Here is a 17,999-nt window from a genome sequence, read left to right on the forward strand (position 1 = left end):
TCTTAGTTTTTGTTCTAAATTGCAAAATGTAATGCATTGCGGCGCTATATAACTAAAAAATAATAATAATAATTGCCGCTAAAGTTTATTGCAAAGTTAAATTAAAATTGTGATACATTTCAAATGTCGGTGATAATCTAATGCAAAGCTAGACTAGAAGGTCACTACTGTAATGAAAAGGTTATGTTAAGTCAGCCAACAATTTTGTTAGGTCATGTAAATATGACTTTTAAAAGACTGAAATGATTTAGAGGCTTTTTAAGCTGAGCTCCAAACAAACAGTGAACACACAGGTGAAAAATTTTACCTGCCAAAATGTAATTCCTTTCCATTATTCCTGTGACTCTAGAGAGGCCAACTAGAGAAATTTTCTGTCCATCTTTAAAACATAAGTGAACTAAAACCTTAAACATCCAGTTTTCTTAAAGTGAATGGGAACCGCATTTAAAAAAAATGAGACAGATACTTACCCAAGGAGAGGGAAGGCTCTGGGTCATATAGAGCCTTTCCGCTCCTCTCCTGGTCCCCTCGTTCCGGTGCTGGCTCGCCCGGTAGCAGTATTTGACTAATTTAGCCAAATACTGCTTTACCTGGCCGAAGGAGGCTTCAGAAGTCTTCAGGGAGCCCGAGTGCTCCTGAAGAAGGGCGGCCCTGTACTGCACCTGCGCAAGCATGCTCACTTGCACGCTCACGCCTGTGCAGTATGGAGCCGCATGTCTTCGGGAGGACACGGCTCCCGAAGACTTCAAAATACTGTTTCGGTGGGGGATTGAAATGGGGGGGGGGGAGCCAGCACAGGATAGAGAGCACTGAGAGAGGAGACGGAAGGCTCTATAAGAACCAGAGCCTTCCCTCTCCTGAGGTAAATATTTGCTTCATTTTTTTTTAAATGCGGTTCCCATTCACTTTAAAGACTGTCATCGCAGTAGAGTACATGTACAGGTAGTCCCCAACTGACGAACAAAAAATCGGAAATTTGATTTCATGGGAATAAGTGGACAAATACTTTCAAAATGCCCTTGTAGTTTTTCAGAAAATCAATTTGAAAAAAATTCCTAGAAAAATGTTTTTTTTTTTTACCAGAAAAATGACATTTTGCTGCGTTACATTGGAGGGACAGAGGTGACACAGTGGGGGGGGGCAAAGGGGGTCACTGAAGGCATGGAGGAACAGAGGTGACGAAGAGGGGGACACTGGAGGCACAGGGAGAGTAGAGGAGGTCCAGGGACAGAGATGACAGTGTTTCCACTTATGTACAGATTCAGGTTAAGAATGAACCTGTCCTTATCACATTCGTTACCTAGGGACTACCTGAATAGGATAATCTAAAGAACATCTGGGAGAGTGGCCGTACTAATACCCCCACCGCCACTACAGTTCACGTATCCTTGTACAGCCTTATCACCTTAAGGATATTCATGTTTAGGGTGAAACGCGTCACTGTAATTTCTGTATATTGTAATAGAGGTATACATGTTTAGCTATTATTGTTCTTTCGTTATGCATTTTACACATCTGTTCTTACATCCTCATGTTGTCATTGTCCTGTATGGAACCTGCCAAGATATAACATGCAGCAATGTTTTTCTGCCGCTGCAGACTGGCCTTGCTGTGGTACCACACTGTGGTGCGCCCCTTCTTCGCACTGGACGGAAGTGACAATCAGGCGGGACTAAAAGAAGCCAAGGAGATCCTGCATAAGAAGGAATCTGCATACCCAAACTCCTCACTGTTCATGTTTTTCAAGGGAAGAATCCAGCGACTAGAGGTGCTCTCTACTGACATTTTCTTACATACCTTCATAAGACTGATTAGGTCATAGGGAGTTTTAGAGTGAGAAAATCTAAAGAAGCATAATTTCAGGAGAGCTGCCCATGCATTCAACTGCAATTTTTGTACACAAAAAACATTGTGTTTATTGACCCCAGCAATGCTGGGGTTTGCTGGGGTTAATAAACACAATGTTTTTTGTGTACAAAAATTGTAGTTGAATGCAGGGGCAGCTCTCCTGAAAAGTAAATAGAAGCCAAAACACTGGTATCTGGCTGAGCATTCCTAATAATGGGAGAATGTTGAAAATCTCAAAAGCTAGTACACACTTCACGGGTAAAATTGAATGGCTTGAATTGAAAATAAGAATTGGTTACTTTAGGAAATGTCTAAATATCATTGCTACGATACCTACACACCGCTCGATTTCGGGGGTGATTCTCTTATCTTCCGCTTGGTTTTCTTATCTTTTTCCATTGTGTTCAATGCGGAATTGAGCAGAGAAACGATCGGGCGGGAGATCGGATATGTCAGAAATTCTCTATCGCGCCATCTAAATGGCTCAGAATCGAGCAGTGTATTCCCAGCATTACCCTGTTGCTAGGTGTTTGTGGAGTGCTAGAGACGTGGTTCAGTGTCACTACTTTTCAGATAACGTATCAACCAAAATAATCAACTCTTACAGAGAATAGCATCCTTCAGTCTGATGACTCAGATGGCTCTGCAGCTTTGTACAAATCACATGAGTCAGATAAGAAACACTTAGGTTCTTAGTGCTACTATAGCAGGGAAATTACTTTAGCTCTCTGCTTAAATTGATCCGTAATATGTGTTTAAAGCCACTTTTAAGCATTTTGAAGTACATTTTGTGCTTTGTCAGGTTTTTTTTTCTGTTAATTTGTACATGACATTATTGTAATCAGCAAATGTAGAAGTCAAAGTGGAGAGTATGAGCAAGTAGAGTCGTCTACCCGCTGCTGACAAGCACTCCATATAGCACGCTTAGCTCTAACTCCGTTCCTTCACTTATTCACTTTGATCATCATTTCAGCTTCAGTCTATGGCGCACACTCACCTAGCTTGCAGTACTCGGTCCCTGGTTCCAGTGCCAGCCAGGGCACTATCTGCACAGAGTTTGTGTGTTCTACTCGTGTCTGCGTGGGTTTTCTCCAGGCACTCTGGTTTTCTCCCACATCCAACAAAATACAGATAAGTTAATTGGCTTTGCCTTAAAATTGGTCCTAGACTACAATGTGAGCCCCCCATTTGAGGGGCATTTAGTGACAAGGAAGAATACAGGTCAAGAGTCCTTCCTTCACTTCTGAAGGGGCGTTACCTTTTTCTGTTGAGAGAGGGAAGACCGGGAGCCCAATAGTGCAATATCGTTATTATCACCTGATGGCTTGATTACTTACAGTGGCTTGCAAAAGTATTCGGCCCCCTTGAAGTTTTCCACATTTTGTCACATTACTGCCACAAACATGAATCAATTTTATTGGAATTCCATGTGAAAGACCAATACAAAGTGGTGTACACGTGAGAAGTGGAACGAAAATCATACATAATTCCAAACATTTTTTACAAATCAATAAGTGCAAAGTGGGGTGTCCGTAATTATTCAGCCCCCCTGAGTCAATACTTTGTAGAACCACCTTTTGCTGCAATTACAGCTGCCATTCTTTTAGGGTATGTCTCTACCAGCTTTGCACATCTAGAGACTAAAATCCTTGCCCATTCTTCTTTGCAAAACAGCTCCAGCTCAGTCAGATTAGATGGACAGTGTTTGTGAACAGCAGTTTTCAGATCTTGCCACAGATTCTCGATTGGATTTAGATCTAGACTTTGTCTGGGCCATTCTAACACATGGATATGTTTTGTTTTAAACCATTCCATTGTTGCCCTGACTTTATGTTTAGGGTCGTTGTCCTGCTGGAAGGTGAACCTCCACCCCAGTCTCAAGTGTTTTGCAGACTCCTAGAGGTTTTCTTCCAAGATTGCCCTGTATTTGGCTACATGCATCTTCCCATCAACTCTGACCAGCTTCCCTGTCCCTGCTGAAGAGATGCACCCCCCGAGCATGATGCTGCCACCACCATATTTGACAGTGGGGATGGTGTGTTCAGAGTGTTGTGCAGTGTTAGTTTTCCGTCACACATAGCGTTTTGCATTTTGGCCAAAAAGTTTCATTTTGGTCTCATCTGACCGGAGCACCTTTTTCCACATGGTTGCTGTGTCCCCCACATGGCTTGTGGCAAACTGAAAACGGGATTTTCTATGCTTTTCTGTTCACAATGGCTTTCTTCTTGCCACCCTTCCATAAAGGCCAACTTTGTGCAATGCACGACTAATAGTTGCCCTATGGACAGATTCCCTCACCTGAGCTGTAGATCTCTGCAGCTTGTCCAGAGTCACCATGGGCCTCTTGACTGCATTTCTGATCAGCACTCTCCTTGTTTTGCCTGTGAGTTTAGGTGTACGGCCTTGTCTTGGTAGGTTTACAGTTGTGCCATACTCCTTCCATTTCTGAATGATCGCTTGAACAGTGCTCCATGGGATGTTCAAGGCTTTGAAAATCTTTTTGTAGCCTAAGCCTGCTTTAAATTTCTCAATAACTTTATCCCTGACCTGTCTGGTGTGTTCTTTGGACTTCATGGTGTTGTTGCTCCCAATATTCTCTTAGACAACTTCTGAGGCCATCACAGAGTAGCTGTTTTTGTACTGACATTAGATTACACACAGGTGCACTCTATTTAGTCATTAGCACTCATCAGGCAATGTCTATAGGCAACTGACTGCACTCAGACCAAAGGGGGCTGAATAATTACGCACACCCCACTTTGCAGTTATTGATTTTTAAAAATGTTTTGGAATCATGTATGATTTTTGTTCCACTTCTCACGTGTACACCATTTTGTATTGGTCTTTCACGTGGAATTTCAATAGAATTGATTCATGTTTGTGGCAGTAATGTGACAAAATGTGGAAAACTTCAAGGGGGCCGAATACTTTTGCAAGCCACTGTATAGAATGGGTACTCAAAAACATGGGTTGCAGTCCTGCAGGCACCGTATAAGCCTGCGGGAAAAGACAGTTCCCGCTCGGTATCCCGGATTACACAGGAGCCGGGCTGTCCCACCCTTCTTCGGGTCCTCTATCCGTGATGGAACTGGCTCCACTGTGGTCGAGGTCGTCACCTTCATGGGAGGTGTGCAGTAACTGGATCAGGGTTGTGAGGAGGCGCCCAAAAGTGTGTGAAGTTGGGTAACTGGTATCAATATATTTATATGTATAAAAAAAGAGGTTTCTTACCTCTATAGAAGACTCACGAGAATGGATTATCAGGGAGCCTTTATTTAAAAAAAAGTGGTTATACTGTTGAGAGCGCGTTTGACGGGACCAGGCCCGCTTCCTCAGGCCATTAACCACTTCCCGACCGCCTAACGCACAGCGGCGGCCGGGAAGTGGAGCCCTGAAGGACCGGCTCACCCACAGAGGCGGCGGTCCTTCTAAGGGCATGGGCGGAGCGATCGCGTCATCCGTGACGCGATCCTCCGCCGGCGCCTGTCACCGCTCGCCCGCCGCAACATCCCGCCGGCTATACGGAAGCGCCGGCGGGATGTTAACCCCGCGATCGCCGCATACAAAGTGTATAATACACTTTGTAATGTTTACAAAGTGTATTATACAGGCTGCCTCCTGCCCTGGTGGTCCCAGTGTCCGAGGGACCACCAGGGCAGGCTGCAGCCACCCTAGTCTGTACCCAAGCACACTGATTTCTCCCCCCCCTGCCCCAGATCGCCCACAGCACCCATCAGGCCCCCCCCCCCTGCCCACCCCCAAGACCCCTGTTTGCACCCAATCACCCCCCTAATCACCCATCAATCACTCCCTGTCACTATCTGTCAACGCTATTTTTTTTTATCCCCCCCCCCTGCTCCCTGCCCCCTCCTGATCACCCCCCACCCCTCAGATTCTCCCCAGACCCCCCCCCCCTAGACCCCCCCCCTGTTTACTGTATGCATCTATCCCCCTGATCACCTGTCAATCACCCGTCAATCACCCCCTGTCACTGCCACCCATCAATCAGCCCCTAACCTGCCCCTTGCGGGCAATCTGATCACCCCCCCACACCAATAGATCGCCCACAGATCCGACATCAGATCACCTCCCAAATCCATTGTTTACATCTATTCTCTCCTCTAAACACCCACTAATTACCCATCAATCACCCATCAATCACCCCCTATCACCACCTGTCACTTTTACCTATCAGATCAGACCCTAATCTGCCCCTTGCGGGCACCCAATCACCCGCCCACACGCTCAGATTGCCCTCTGACCCCCCCTTATCAATTCACCAGTGCATTAATTACATCTGTTCTTCCCTGTAATAACCCACTGATCACCTGTCAATCACCTGCCAACACCTATCACCCATCAATCACCCCCTGTCACCCTCTGTCACTGCCACCCATCAATCAGCCCCTAACCTGCCCCTTGCGGGCAATCTGATCACCCACCCACACCATTAGATCGCCCGCAAACCCGCCGTCAGATTACCTCCCAAATGTATCGTTTACATCTGTTATCTTCTCTAAACACCCACTAATTACCCATCAATCACCCATCAATCACCCCCTATCACCACCTGTCACTGTTACCTATCAGATCAGACCCTAATCTGCCCCTTGCGGGCACCCAATCACCCGCCCACACGCTCAGATTGCCCTCAGACCCCCCCCCTTATCAATTCGCCAGTGCATTAATTACATCTGTCCTTCCCTGTAATAACCCACTGATCACCTGTCAATCACCTGCCAATCACCTATCACCCATCAATCGCCCCCTGTCACTGCCACCCAACAATCAGCCCCTAACCTGCCCCTTGCGGGCAATCTGATCACCCACCCACACCAATAGATCGCCCGCAGATCCGACATCAGATCACCACCCAAGCGCAGCGTTTACATCTATTCTCTCCTCTAAACACCCACTAATTACCCATCAATCACCCCCTATCACCACCTGTCACTGTTACCCATCAGATCTGACCCTAATCTGCCCCTTGCGGGCACCCAATCACCCGCCTACACGCTCAGATTGCCCTCAGACCCCCCCTTATCAATTCGCCAGTGCAATATTTACATCTGTCCTTCCCTGTAATAACCCACTGATCACCTGTCAATCACCTGCCAATCACCTATCACCCATCAATCACCCCCTGTCACTGCCACCCATCAATCACCCCCTGTCACTGCCACCCATCAATCACCCGCTGTCACTGCCACCCATCAATCAGCCCCTAACCTGCCCCTTGCGGGCAAACTGATCACCCACCCACACCAATAGATCGCCCGCAGATCCGACATCAGATCACCACCCAAGCGCAGTGTTTCCATCTATTCTCTACTCTAAACACCCACTAATTACCCATCAATCACCCCCTGCCACTGCTACCTATCAGATTAGACCCCTATCTGCCCCTAGGGCACTCAATCACCCGCCCACACCCTCAGAATGCCCTCAGACCCCAGCCCTGATCACCTCGCCAGTGCATTGCTTGCATCTATTCCCCCCTCTAATCACACCTTGAGACACCCATCAATCACCTCCTGTCACCCCCTAGCACACCTACCCATCAGATCAGGCCCCAATTTGCCCCTTGTGGGCTCCTGATCACTCGGCCAAACCCTCAGATCCCCCTCAGACCCCCTTCCGATCACCTCCCCAGTGCATTGATTGCATCTATTTTCCCCTCTAACCACCCCCTGAGACACCCATCAATCACCTCCTGTCACCCCCCTAGCACTCCTATCCATCAGATCAGGCCCAATACAACCTGTCATCTAAAAGGCCACCCTGCTTATGACCGGTTCCACAAAATTCGCCCCCTCATAGACCACCTGTCATCAAAATTTGCAGATGCTTATACCCCTGAACAGTCATTTTGAGACATTTGGTTTCCAGACTACTCACGGTTTTGGGCCTGTAAAATGCCAGGGCGGTATAGGAACCCCACAAGTGACCCCATTTTAGAAAAAAAAGACACCCCAAGGTATTCTGTTAGGTGTATGACGAGTTCATAGAAGATTTTATTTTTTGTCAAAAGTTAGCGGAAATTAATTTTTATTGGTTTTTTTTCACAAAGTGTCATTTTTCACTAACTTGTGACAAAAAATAAAATCTTCTATGAACTCGCTATACACCTAACGGAATACCTTGGGGTGTCTTCTTTCTAAAATGGGGTCACTTGTGGGGTTCCTATACTGCCCTGGCATTTTAGGGGCCCTAAACCGCGAGGAGTAGTCTAGAAAACAAATGCTTCAAAATGATCTGTGAATAGGACGTTGGGCCCCTTAGCGCACCTAGGCTGCAAAGAAGTGTCACACATGTGGTACCGCCGTACTCAGGAAAAGTAGTATAATGTGTTTTGGGGTGTATTTTTACACATACCCATGCTGGGTGGGAGAAATTTCTATGTAAATGGACAATTGTGTGTAAAAAAATCAAACAATTGTCATTTACAGAGATATTTCTCCCACTTAGCATGGGTATGTGTAAAAATACACCCCAAAACGCATTATACTACTTCTCCTGAGTACGGCGGTACCACATGTGTGGCACTTTTTTACACCCTAAGTACGCTAAGGGGCCCAAAGTCCAATGAGTACCTTTAGGATTTCACAGGTCATTTTGCGACATTTGGTTTCAAGACTACTCCTCACGGTTTAGGGCCCCTAAAATGCCAGGGCAGTATAGGAACCCCACAAATGACCCCATTCTAGAAAGAAGACACCCAAAGGTATTCCGTACGGAGTATGGTGAGTTCATAGAAGATTTTATTTTTTGTCACAAGTTAGCGGAAAATGACACTTTGTGAAAAAAAACTATTAAAATCAATTTCCGCTAACTTGTGACAAAAAAATAAAAACTTCTATGAACTCACCATACTCCGTAAACCGCGAGGAGTAGTCTTGAAACAAAAATGACCTGTGAAATCCTAAAGGTACTCATTGGACTTTGGGCCCCTTAGTGCAGTTAGGGTGCAAAAAAGTGCCACACATGTGGTATCGCCGTACTCGGGAGAAGTAGTATAATGTGTTTTGGGGTGTATTTTTACACATACCCATGCTGGGTGGGAGAAATACCTCTGTAAATGACAATCTTTTGATTTTTTTACACACAATTGTTCATTTACAGAGGTATTTCTCCCACCCAGCATGGGTATGTGTAAAAATACACCCCAAAACACATTGTACTACTTCTCCCGAGTATGGCGATACCACATGTGTGGCACTTTTTTGCACCCTAACTGCGCTAAAGGGCCCAAAGTCCAATGAGTACCTTTAGGATTTCACAGGTCATTTTGAGAAATTTCGTTTCAAGACTACTCCTCACGGTTTAGGGCCCCTAAAATGCCAGGGCAGTATAGGAACCCCACAAATGACCCCATTTTAGAAAGAAGACACCCCAAGGTATTCCGTTAGTAGTATGGCGAGTTCATAGAAGATTTTATTTTTTGTCACAAGTTAGCGGAAATTGATTTTAATTGTGGTTTTTCACAAAGTGTCATTTTCCGCTAACTTTTGACAAAAAACCGTGAGGAGTAGTCTTGAAACGAAATTTCTCAAAATGACCTGTGAAATCCTAAAGGTACTCATTGGACTTTGGGCCCTTTAGCGCAGTTAGGGTGCAAAAAAGTGCCACACATGTGGTATCGCCGTACTCAGGAGAAGTAGTATAATGTGTTTTGTGGTGTATTTTTACACATACCCATGCTGAGTGGGAGAAAGATCTCTGTAAATGGACAATTGTGTGTAAAAAAAATTAACAAATTGTCATTTACAGAGATATTTCTCCCACCCAGCATGGGTATGTGTAAAAATACACCCCAAAACACATTATACTACTTCTCTTGAGTACGGCAATACCACATGTGTGGCACTTTTTTGCAGCCTAACTGCGCTAAGGGGTCCAAAGTCCAATGAGCACCTTTAGGCTTTACAGGGGTGCTTACAATTTAGCACCCCCCAAAATGGCAGGACAGTAAACACACCCCACAAATGACCCCATTTTGGAAAGTAGACCCTTCAAGGTATTCAGAGAGGGGCATGGTGAGTCCGTGGCAGATTTCATTTTTTTTTGTCGCAAGTTAGAAGAAATGGAAACTTTTTTTTTTTTCTCACAAAGTGTCATTTTCCGCTTACTTGTGACAAAAAATAATATCTTCTATGAACTCACTATGCCTCTCAGTGAATACTTTGGGATGTCTTCTTTCCAAAATGGGGTCATTTGGGGGGTATTTATACTATCCTGGAATTCTAGCCCCTCATGAAACATGACAGGGGGTCAGAAAAGTCAGAGATGCTTGAAAATGGGAAAATTCACTTTTTGCACCATAGTTTGTAAACGCTATAACTTTTACCCAAACCAATAAATATACACTGAATGGGTTTTTTTTAATCAAAAACATGTTTGTCCACATTTTTCGCGCTGCATGTATACAGAAATTTTACTTTATTTGAAAAATGTCAGCACAGAAAGTTAAAAAAATCATTTTTTTGCCAAAATTCATGTCTTTTTTGATGAATATAATAAAAAGTTAAAATCGCAGGAGCAATCAAATAGCACCAAAAGAAAGCTTTATTAGTGACAAGAAAAGGAGCCAAAATTCATTTAGGTGGTAGGTTGTATGAGCGAGCAATAAACCGTGAAACTGCAGTGGTCTGAATGGAAAAAAAGTGGCCGGTCCTTAAGGGGTAGAAAGCCCTAGGTCCTCAAGTGGTTAAAGAACAGTCAACCTTTAAAAAGAACCGTGTGATGCACGGGCGCTGTAGTAAAAACTCTAGTGACAAGACTATATACTCTGTAAGGGCCCATTTCCAGTAGCCTCGAATTTGCATCGCATAACATCAAAAACGAGGTCAATGCATGTCAATGGAGTAGTTTCCATTGCATGAAAATTTTTCAATGTGATACGACTCAGGAATAGAACCACATGCATGCTGCAGATATCTTCAGCACACATCCAGTTCCCATAGTACTATAGGCGGACTGATCCGCCGACAGCGCGTACACACGCACTACTGACGGCTGAACGTCCACCCAGCGGGATGGTCTTGACGGACTCGTCGTTGCCGGATGTAGTGCGTGTGTAAGCACCTTAAGTGTTTACCTGAAGTCGCTGCAATACTGGAGCCACCAGCGGGACCGCGGAAGGGGCCAAGAGGATGCTGGGGGACCTCCAGGGCTACAGTGGGCTGGAGGTAGCCTCGGGTAAGTTCAGTTTTTGTTTTTTGCCGCCGTTTAGGGTCCCTTAAATAGAACATAAGTACTATAGAACAGAGTCTAATATTTGTATTTTCCGTTTAAGGGCTGTGTTTTTAAAGGCTTAATTCTAAACAGCAGCTATGACATTCTTATGTAAAATCTGCTTCATTCATCTGCAAAACAAACAGACACAACAATCCTTTTAGTTTTGCAGCACTAAAATGTTGTTGGCATTGTTTTCTCAGCCAAATAGAAGTGTTTTGCCTTCTACTCCCTTTTCATAACATCGGGCTCTGCTCAACTTCCTTTTCGACTGATTTGCATAAATAACAGAGGTAGCTTTCTAACACTTGCAATGTAGGAAAAAAGATAGGAACCTCAGGCAAGTTATTAGTAGGACAAGTACCATATGTATGTATGTTTATAGCATCAAATCATGTCAGGTTAGGAATGCTTTAAAGCTGCTTCTTTTGATATAATTTTTACAGCAGACTTAATTTTGTAAATGTATCCTTCTCATATCAGTATTTTTATTTTTTATTGTGAAGCCAGTAACCCACCAATTACTAGCAGTACTAGGATTTCTCAGTTCTGCAAGTGCTTTTTACTTCTATCCAGGAAGGTTACCAGTTTCATTACATTCATTTTCTGTTTATTTTATTCCCATTGCAGTGTCACATAAACAGTGCCTTGACCTCTTTCCACACTGCCCTGGAGCTAGCGACAGATCAACGAGAGATACAGCATGTGTGTCTGTATGAAATAGGTAAGCTTTACATCTGTCTATCTCTCTGCACCGACCATTCCATATGGTGACCTGCATGTTCTTTACATAAGGACTGTGTATGAACTGATATGTTTACATATGCCAGTAGTAATCCTATGTAGGTCAGTGTTTCCTAACTCTAACAGAGAAGGGGGCACTTCACAGAGCCCAACATTACATGACGCTCTTCTCAGCCAGTCAAACACAATAGTCTTTTAGGAGTTTATCTCTCCAGTATTGGAATAATCTATTAGACCTAGCTCTTTCATATGCGAAAACCATGATTTACACAGTACCTCTATAGCATACATAAGAATTGCTATTACCCCATATGACTTAATAGTAATCCCTTCAGCTCTCATTATATTATGAAAGCATAGGATCTGTAGCCATGTACATTAAAACAGGGCGTCCAGAATATTACTGATATTGGGTGCTGAATAAAACAGAGTGTGCTTCAGCCACCATTTATTGCTATAGCCACAGCAACTGCTGCTGTAGCCCCCATTTATTGCTGTAACTTTCACAGTACCAAGTGTGCTATATCCACTATTTATTGCTCTAGCCACAACAACTGCTGCTGTAGCCAATCATTTTTCCATTCGCCCAAATTTCTTTCTTGGCTCCCGATTGCTGCTAATTAACATTATACTTTATAGTCGCGCCCAAATTGTCCAGTAGCCACCAGTGTTGCCAACCTTACACATTATTTTTTGACAAAGACATAAAAATGTACTGACAAAGGATTTTTTTTACTGACAAAAAAATGGGCGTGGTCACGCAACAGAATGTGGCCATGGTTATGGGTGGGGCCGAATATACATGATTTTAGCAGTACTGTAAAAGGTCTGTCGGGGAAGTTTGGGCTCTGCCATAGTGTTTCCCCCCAAAATACATGTAATCTTACAGCATTTCACCAAAAATACACGTAATCTGGCAGAGGTTCTTCCAAAATACAGATAATATGGCAGTGGTTCCCCAAAAATAGATGTAATCTGGCAGCAGGGGTTCCCCCAACATACACATAATCTGGCAGCGGTTCCCCAAAATACACTTAATCTGGCAGCAGCAGTTCCCCAAAAAAACAGATAATCTGGCAGCAGTTCTCCCAAAACAATAGTCGCCCAAAAGAATTCTGTCCCCCAGGATAGGTTGCTAGGTCTATAGGTGTCCCCAGAATAGGTAAACAGGTCTATAGGTGTCCTCAGAAAAGGTAGCCAGGTGTATAGATGTCCCCTGAATAGGTAGCCAGGTGTATAAATGTCCCCAGAATAGGTAGCCAGGCATATAGATGTCCCCAGAATAGGTAGGCAGGTTTATAGATGTCCCCAGAATAGGTAGGCAGGTTTATAGATATCCCCAGAATAGGTAGCCAGGAGTATAGATGTCCCCAGAATGGGTAGCCAGGAGTATAGATGTCCCCAAAATAGGTAGGCAGGTGTATAGATGTCCCCAGAATAGGTAGGCATGCATATAGATGCCCCCAGAATAGGTAGCCAGGCGTATAGATGTCCCCAGAATAGGTAGCCAAGTGTATAGATGTCCCCAGAATAGGCAGGCAGGAGTATAGATGTCCCCTGAATAGGTAGCCAGGACTTTAGGGTTCCCCTCCAGCAGAAGGGGAGGCAGCGCAGAGAAGGGAGCGCGGTGGGCACATCAGCGAGGAAAGGGGGGAGACCTCACCTGGGGCTCCCCCCTCCAGATCTGAGTATTGTGCAGCGGGCGGGGACTTACCTCTGTCTGGTCTGGTGTAGATCAGAGCAGCGGCACGCAGAACTTCCTCCGGCGCATGAATCAAGGCAGAGGTAAGTGCTGCCAGCCGCACACTACTTAGTTCTGGAGGGGGAAGCGAGGGAGGGGGAGCCTCAGCCCCTTCCCCGCTGCTGTGCCCACCGCTCATGCTTGTCTGCGCTGCCTCCCCTCCTGCTCTCAGGGCGGCCAATCGACGCTGCTGAATTCCTTACGGAATTCACAGGCAGCTAAATTTGAATCAAAATTTACGCTATGCCCATAAATTTACGGGCAGTTGGCAACATTGGTAGCTGCGTGCACCCAAATTGTTTGCTTCCCCTGTAGACTCCACCTTAAACTAAGCAGCACCACATTCACTAAAAATGCTGCTGCATTCCAACGTGCACAAGGTCACTCTCTGCATGTACTACCCATCTGCAGTCACTAAAAGATAGAACGTAAATTATAACCCTTCTGACCATGAGTGGCCCAGCCACACACACGGCAGTGCCAGGACATTTCAGATGGCTCCATCACTTATACCGTATATACTCGCATATAAGCCGAGATACCCACTTTCCCCCCAGAAACCAGGAAAAAATTGACTCGCATATAAGCCCCTCCCCAGTACAGTACCCCTCCCCATAGCTAGATGTGCCACAAGGATGATACAGCAGTGTCTCAAGATGCCACTAGATGGGGTCATAGATATGAGACAGCGAATGCCACACAGGATCATTGCACTGCTGACACGTTGCTTGCACACTGCTCCACAAGCCCGGAGACATAGGCAGTCTTGAGCAGCACACTCTGCACACCATGTTGCATGGGATGCGGGGCACAGACACAGCAGGGAGCCTGCTGGCAAGAGCAGAATTACTAGTGCATGATCCATTCTGCTCAACTGACCCGCATATAAGCCGAGGGGGTAACTTTTCAGCACATTTTTTGTGCTGAAACATTAGGATTATACGTGAGTATATACAGTAATAAGGGCAGGAAGCATGGCAAACCCACAGGCAGGAAGCTGAATGTCTTTGAAATTTGAATTTGTCAGCCCCATGAGTACTGCAATCTTTTGGGAATAGCCCAGAGCAGTGTCCTGGAACTCTGCATGTCTATAGATGTTCTTCTGGCTGTATGTGGGCTCACAATTTTGAATTAAAAACTTCTTGAAAACATTTTTTATAAAAAAAAAAAAAATAAAGCAAACAAAAACATGCATGGATTGGCTATCAAAAGATATTTCCTAATATGGCAGGTTTGCACAAGGTCATACAAGGGACATGGGCTAGAACATGCATCACCCCAGATCCCCCTGAAAGAGTGTGCTCTGAAATATCCCAGTATGGAATGAAGGTCATATTACTGTGCTCTGGACACCTCTCCCTTGTGGGATTCTGCAGAATGATTCAGGTGTAGAGCAGAGCAGCATGCAGGTGGGTCGGTGTCAGCAGGGAGGGCTGTGCGGTGCTCTGCAGAGTTAACCATTGCATCCATTTGCCTGCAGTGCAGTATTTTCATACTTCCAGCTCTGTCTTCTGTATTGATAAGCATGTGCTATTAAGCTAACTACTTTTCTTTGTGTAAGCAAATGATTCCTTTCCATCTGACCTTTGTGTTCCCTTAGGCTGGTGCAGCATGATAGAAATGAACTTTAAGGATGCCTTCCGATCTTTTGAGAGACTGAAAAATGAATCCAGGTGGTCCCAGTGTTACTATGCTTATCTCACTGCAGGTGGGTATCCCTATAAGCTGAGGGGTGGAATGGGCTCCTTTTACACAGAATCTATTGTGTTGCCTTTACCGCTGCATCGTCACACTGTGCATTTATTATGCACTGAGCAGAGATGGTCGATGAGGAACTAATAATTCCAGCTTGTATGTAAATATAATGCAAATTACATGCTGCTTGGCATTGGGACAGTTTTGATTGGTCCATGTCTGAGCTGCATACATTTTTCATAATATTTTCACCAAAGGGGGAATTATAAACATCTCATCAACTAGCAGTGAGCAGTCAGGCAATGGAGGAAGCTGCAGAACTGATAAAAGGCCTGACATTGGCTTTCTGCCTGCGCAGTGTAGCAGACGCGTGTGAATCAGAAAGCTTGATTAAGACAAGGCACAGAATATTTATATTGCGCTTTTCTCCTGGTGGACTCTTTAAGTGCCAGAGCAGCAGCCACTTAAGGCGTGCTCCACGGGCAACCAGGATCATTAGGTAGCCTTGCCCAAAGACTCCTTACTGTTTAATAAACTGGCTTGAGATGAGATTCGAACCCATTATCAAAAAGCTCAAATTTCAACATCAGCAGCAGCCTTACCAGTACGCTATCCAGCTGGCAATAAAGAGAGTTCCCAGTGTTTTTTTTTCATGTCAGATATGCCACATTTACAGTATGTCTTTTAACTATTTGTTTAGCGTTTGCCTAGGGTTCCTATTTTAGCTCTATATAACCTTCAAGCCTGAAATAGATTAGAGTTGGTTTAAAGTCCATTTAAATCAAATTCACTGGGCTGCATTATACTCTTGGAGGTTTATTCTCTAAGCAGCGTTATGCTCTAATGCACAGATTTACGCTTGTTGTTTTAGCATTCCGCCTGTGCAGAAAGGTTTAGGCATATAAGCTATTACTAATCAATACACAACTTCCACTAAATATGTAGCACATAAAATAATGAGTGAGTAATCCGATAATAAGCGCAATGTTGTTGCACGCTTGTGTGTTATAGGCTTGCGCTCCCATTACTATATGCTGTATACGTTTAAAGGACATTACGTTTTAAGCCGTAAGACTTCACACGTGTAAACTATTAGGCTTGCTTGGTGCACTAAAATAATGTGCGTAAATCCACACATTACCGCATAACGCTGCATTGTGAGACAGCCTGTATGGCTCAGTTATTCCCAAACAGAAAGGCGAGTCATCGCTGAAAGGGAAATTCCTATTATGTTAAAATAAGTAGAATCTCCATCAACGTGGATCAGTGCTGTGCAAGTCTTGTTTTCAGTTTGATGTTATGCAAAAGGATATTTTCATTTCAATCTGCAGCCAGGTAAGAATTTCAGAGAGAGAGCTGTTGGCTGCCTACACACTGCAGGCCGATTCCCGATCTAATATAGAATGAAATTGTTTGGGAATCGGCCTTATAATGCCACCTCACCGCCCAGGATGCATTCCCCTAAATGTTTTATGTGCGGTGCCCATGCATTTATAATTTACCTGTCACACCATCCGCTGAGTGTCCCCAGAGTGTCCACCATACTTCCATGGCGCCCCAAGTGGATGCTGGCGTTATTGCACATGGGGCACGTGTGTGACGTCATACATGCATTCCACGTGCAATACAGTATGCCAGTAGTCATGTGGGACCCAGATGTAGAAGTACGGCGGACACAGCAGTAGACGACGTGACAGGTAAAGTATAAATGCATGGGCACCCGGAGGCACATAAAACATTTGGGGAACAACAAGCGGGGGATTCCAACACCCAGATCGAGAACGTCAGCCCAAGATTTCCAAGCATGTCTGATCAACGCATTTGACCAATTTTGTCCCAAAATTAGTCAAATTATCGATCGGGCATGCTCTTGGTGGCACCGATGTTTATTCGATTCAATAATTATCAAAACGCATGGTCGATCGGTTGCCAAGTCGATAGATGTATGGCCACCTTAATAGTTCCTACACTGCTCTGCACTGCTATGCATGGCGAGGGGCATTGTGGGGTGGTTAGAGTTGTGGCAGGGGTGTGTCTTAAACTGTCCCTCTTTCTTATATCAAAAAGTTGGGAGGTATGCTTTATAAGGCAGGGCCGCCATCAGAATTTTCTGGGCCCTATACTGGGAAAAGCTACTGGGCCCCCCTCACTCCCCTGTGCCTCCACATGTCTAATCACAATCTGATAGGTAGTTTGTAGTAGCAGTTACGTAGTGATAGGTGTATTGTAGTGGCCAGCAGGTGTGGGAAGCCACTTGGTGTAGTCGGCCTCCTCCACCTGCCATAACAGACTCACAAGGGGGGGGGGGGGCACATGCAGACCCGGGGCAAAGCCACAATACTCATGTGGCTAAAAGGGGCCATGCTGCAGGAGTGATTGACAGCTGGGACCCATGTGGGACTGCCACTGTTTGGGCCCTAGACTGTTTTGGGGCCCCATACAGCAGTACCTCTTATACTGCCCTGAAGGCGGCCCTGTTATAAAGTATAAATTACAAATGATATCCTTATTCAATCAGTGCATAATCCTTTAAAACATGGAGTTCTTAAAGCACATGCAGCAGCCTCCAGATGTATTCAACTGACCTATCTACTGCAGTCACACTGTATGGAGCAACCTGATACTTAAATGTGATTATGGTCTATATGACATCCTACTCTTACAAATTCATTGAGACATGTTATCTGCTAATGAGCTTTTAAATCAGGAATAATAAGTTATATTAACTGCACAGTCC

General features: G+C 44.8%; 1 protein-coding gene across 1 annotated transcript in view; it reads left to right on the forward strand.

Annotated features, from left to right (window-relative positions):
• Positions 1-17,999, forward strand: part of TTC39C (tetratricopeptide repeat domain 39C) — a 160,809-nt gene that overhangs the window by 112,324 nt on the left and 30,486 nt on the right. Inside the window, exons 6-8 of the mRNA XM_068237277.1 lie at positions 1,600-1,768; positions 11,713-11,806; positions 15,168-15,275. Coding sequence (XP_068093378.1) covers positions 1,600-1,768; positions 11,713-11,806; positions 15,168-15,275 — 371 coding nt within the window. The remainder of the gene's footprint in view (positions 1-1,599; positions 1,769-11,712; positions 11,807-15,167; positions 15,276-17,999) is intronic.

This window comes from Hyperolius riggenbachi, chromosome 5, assembly GCF_040937935.1.
Source record: "Hyperolius riggenbachi isolate aHypRig1 chromosome 5, aHypRig1.pri, whole genome shotgun sequence".
NCBI lineage: Eukaryota > Metazoa > Chordata > Amphibia > Anura > Hyperoliidae > Hyperolius > Hyperolius riggenbachi.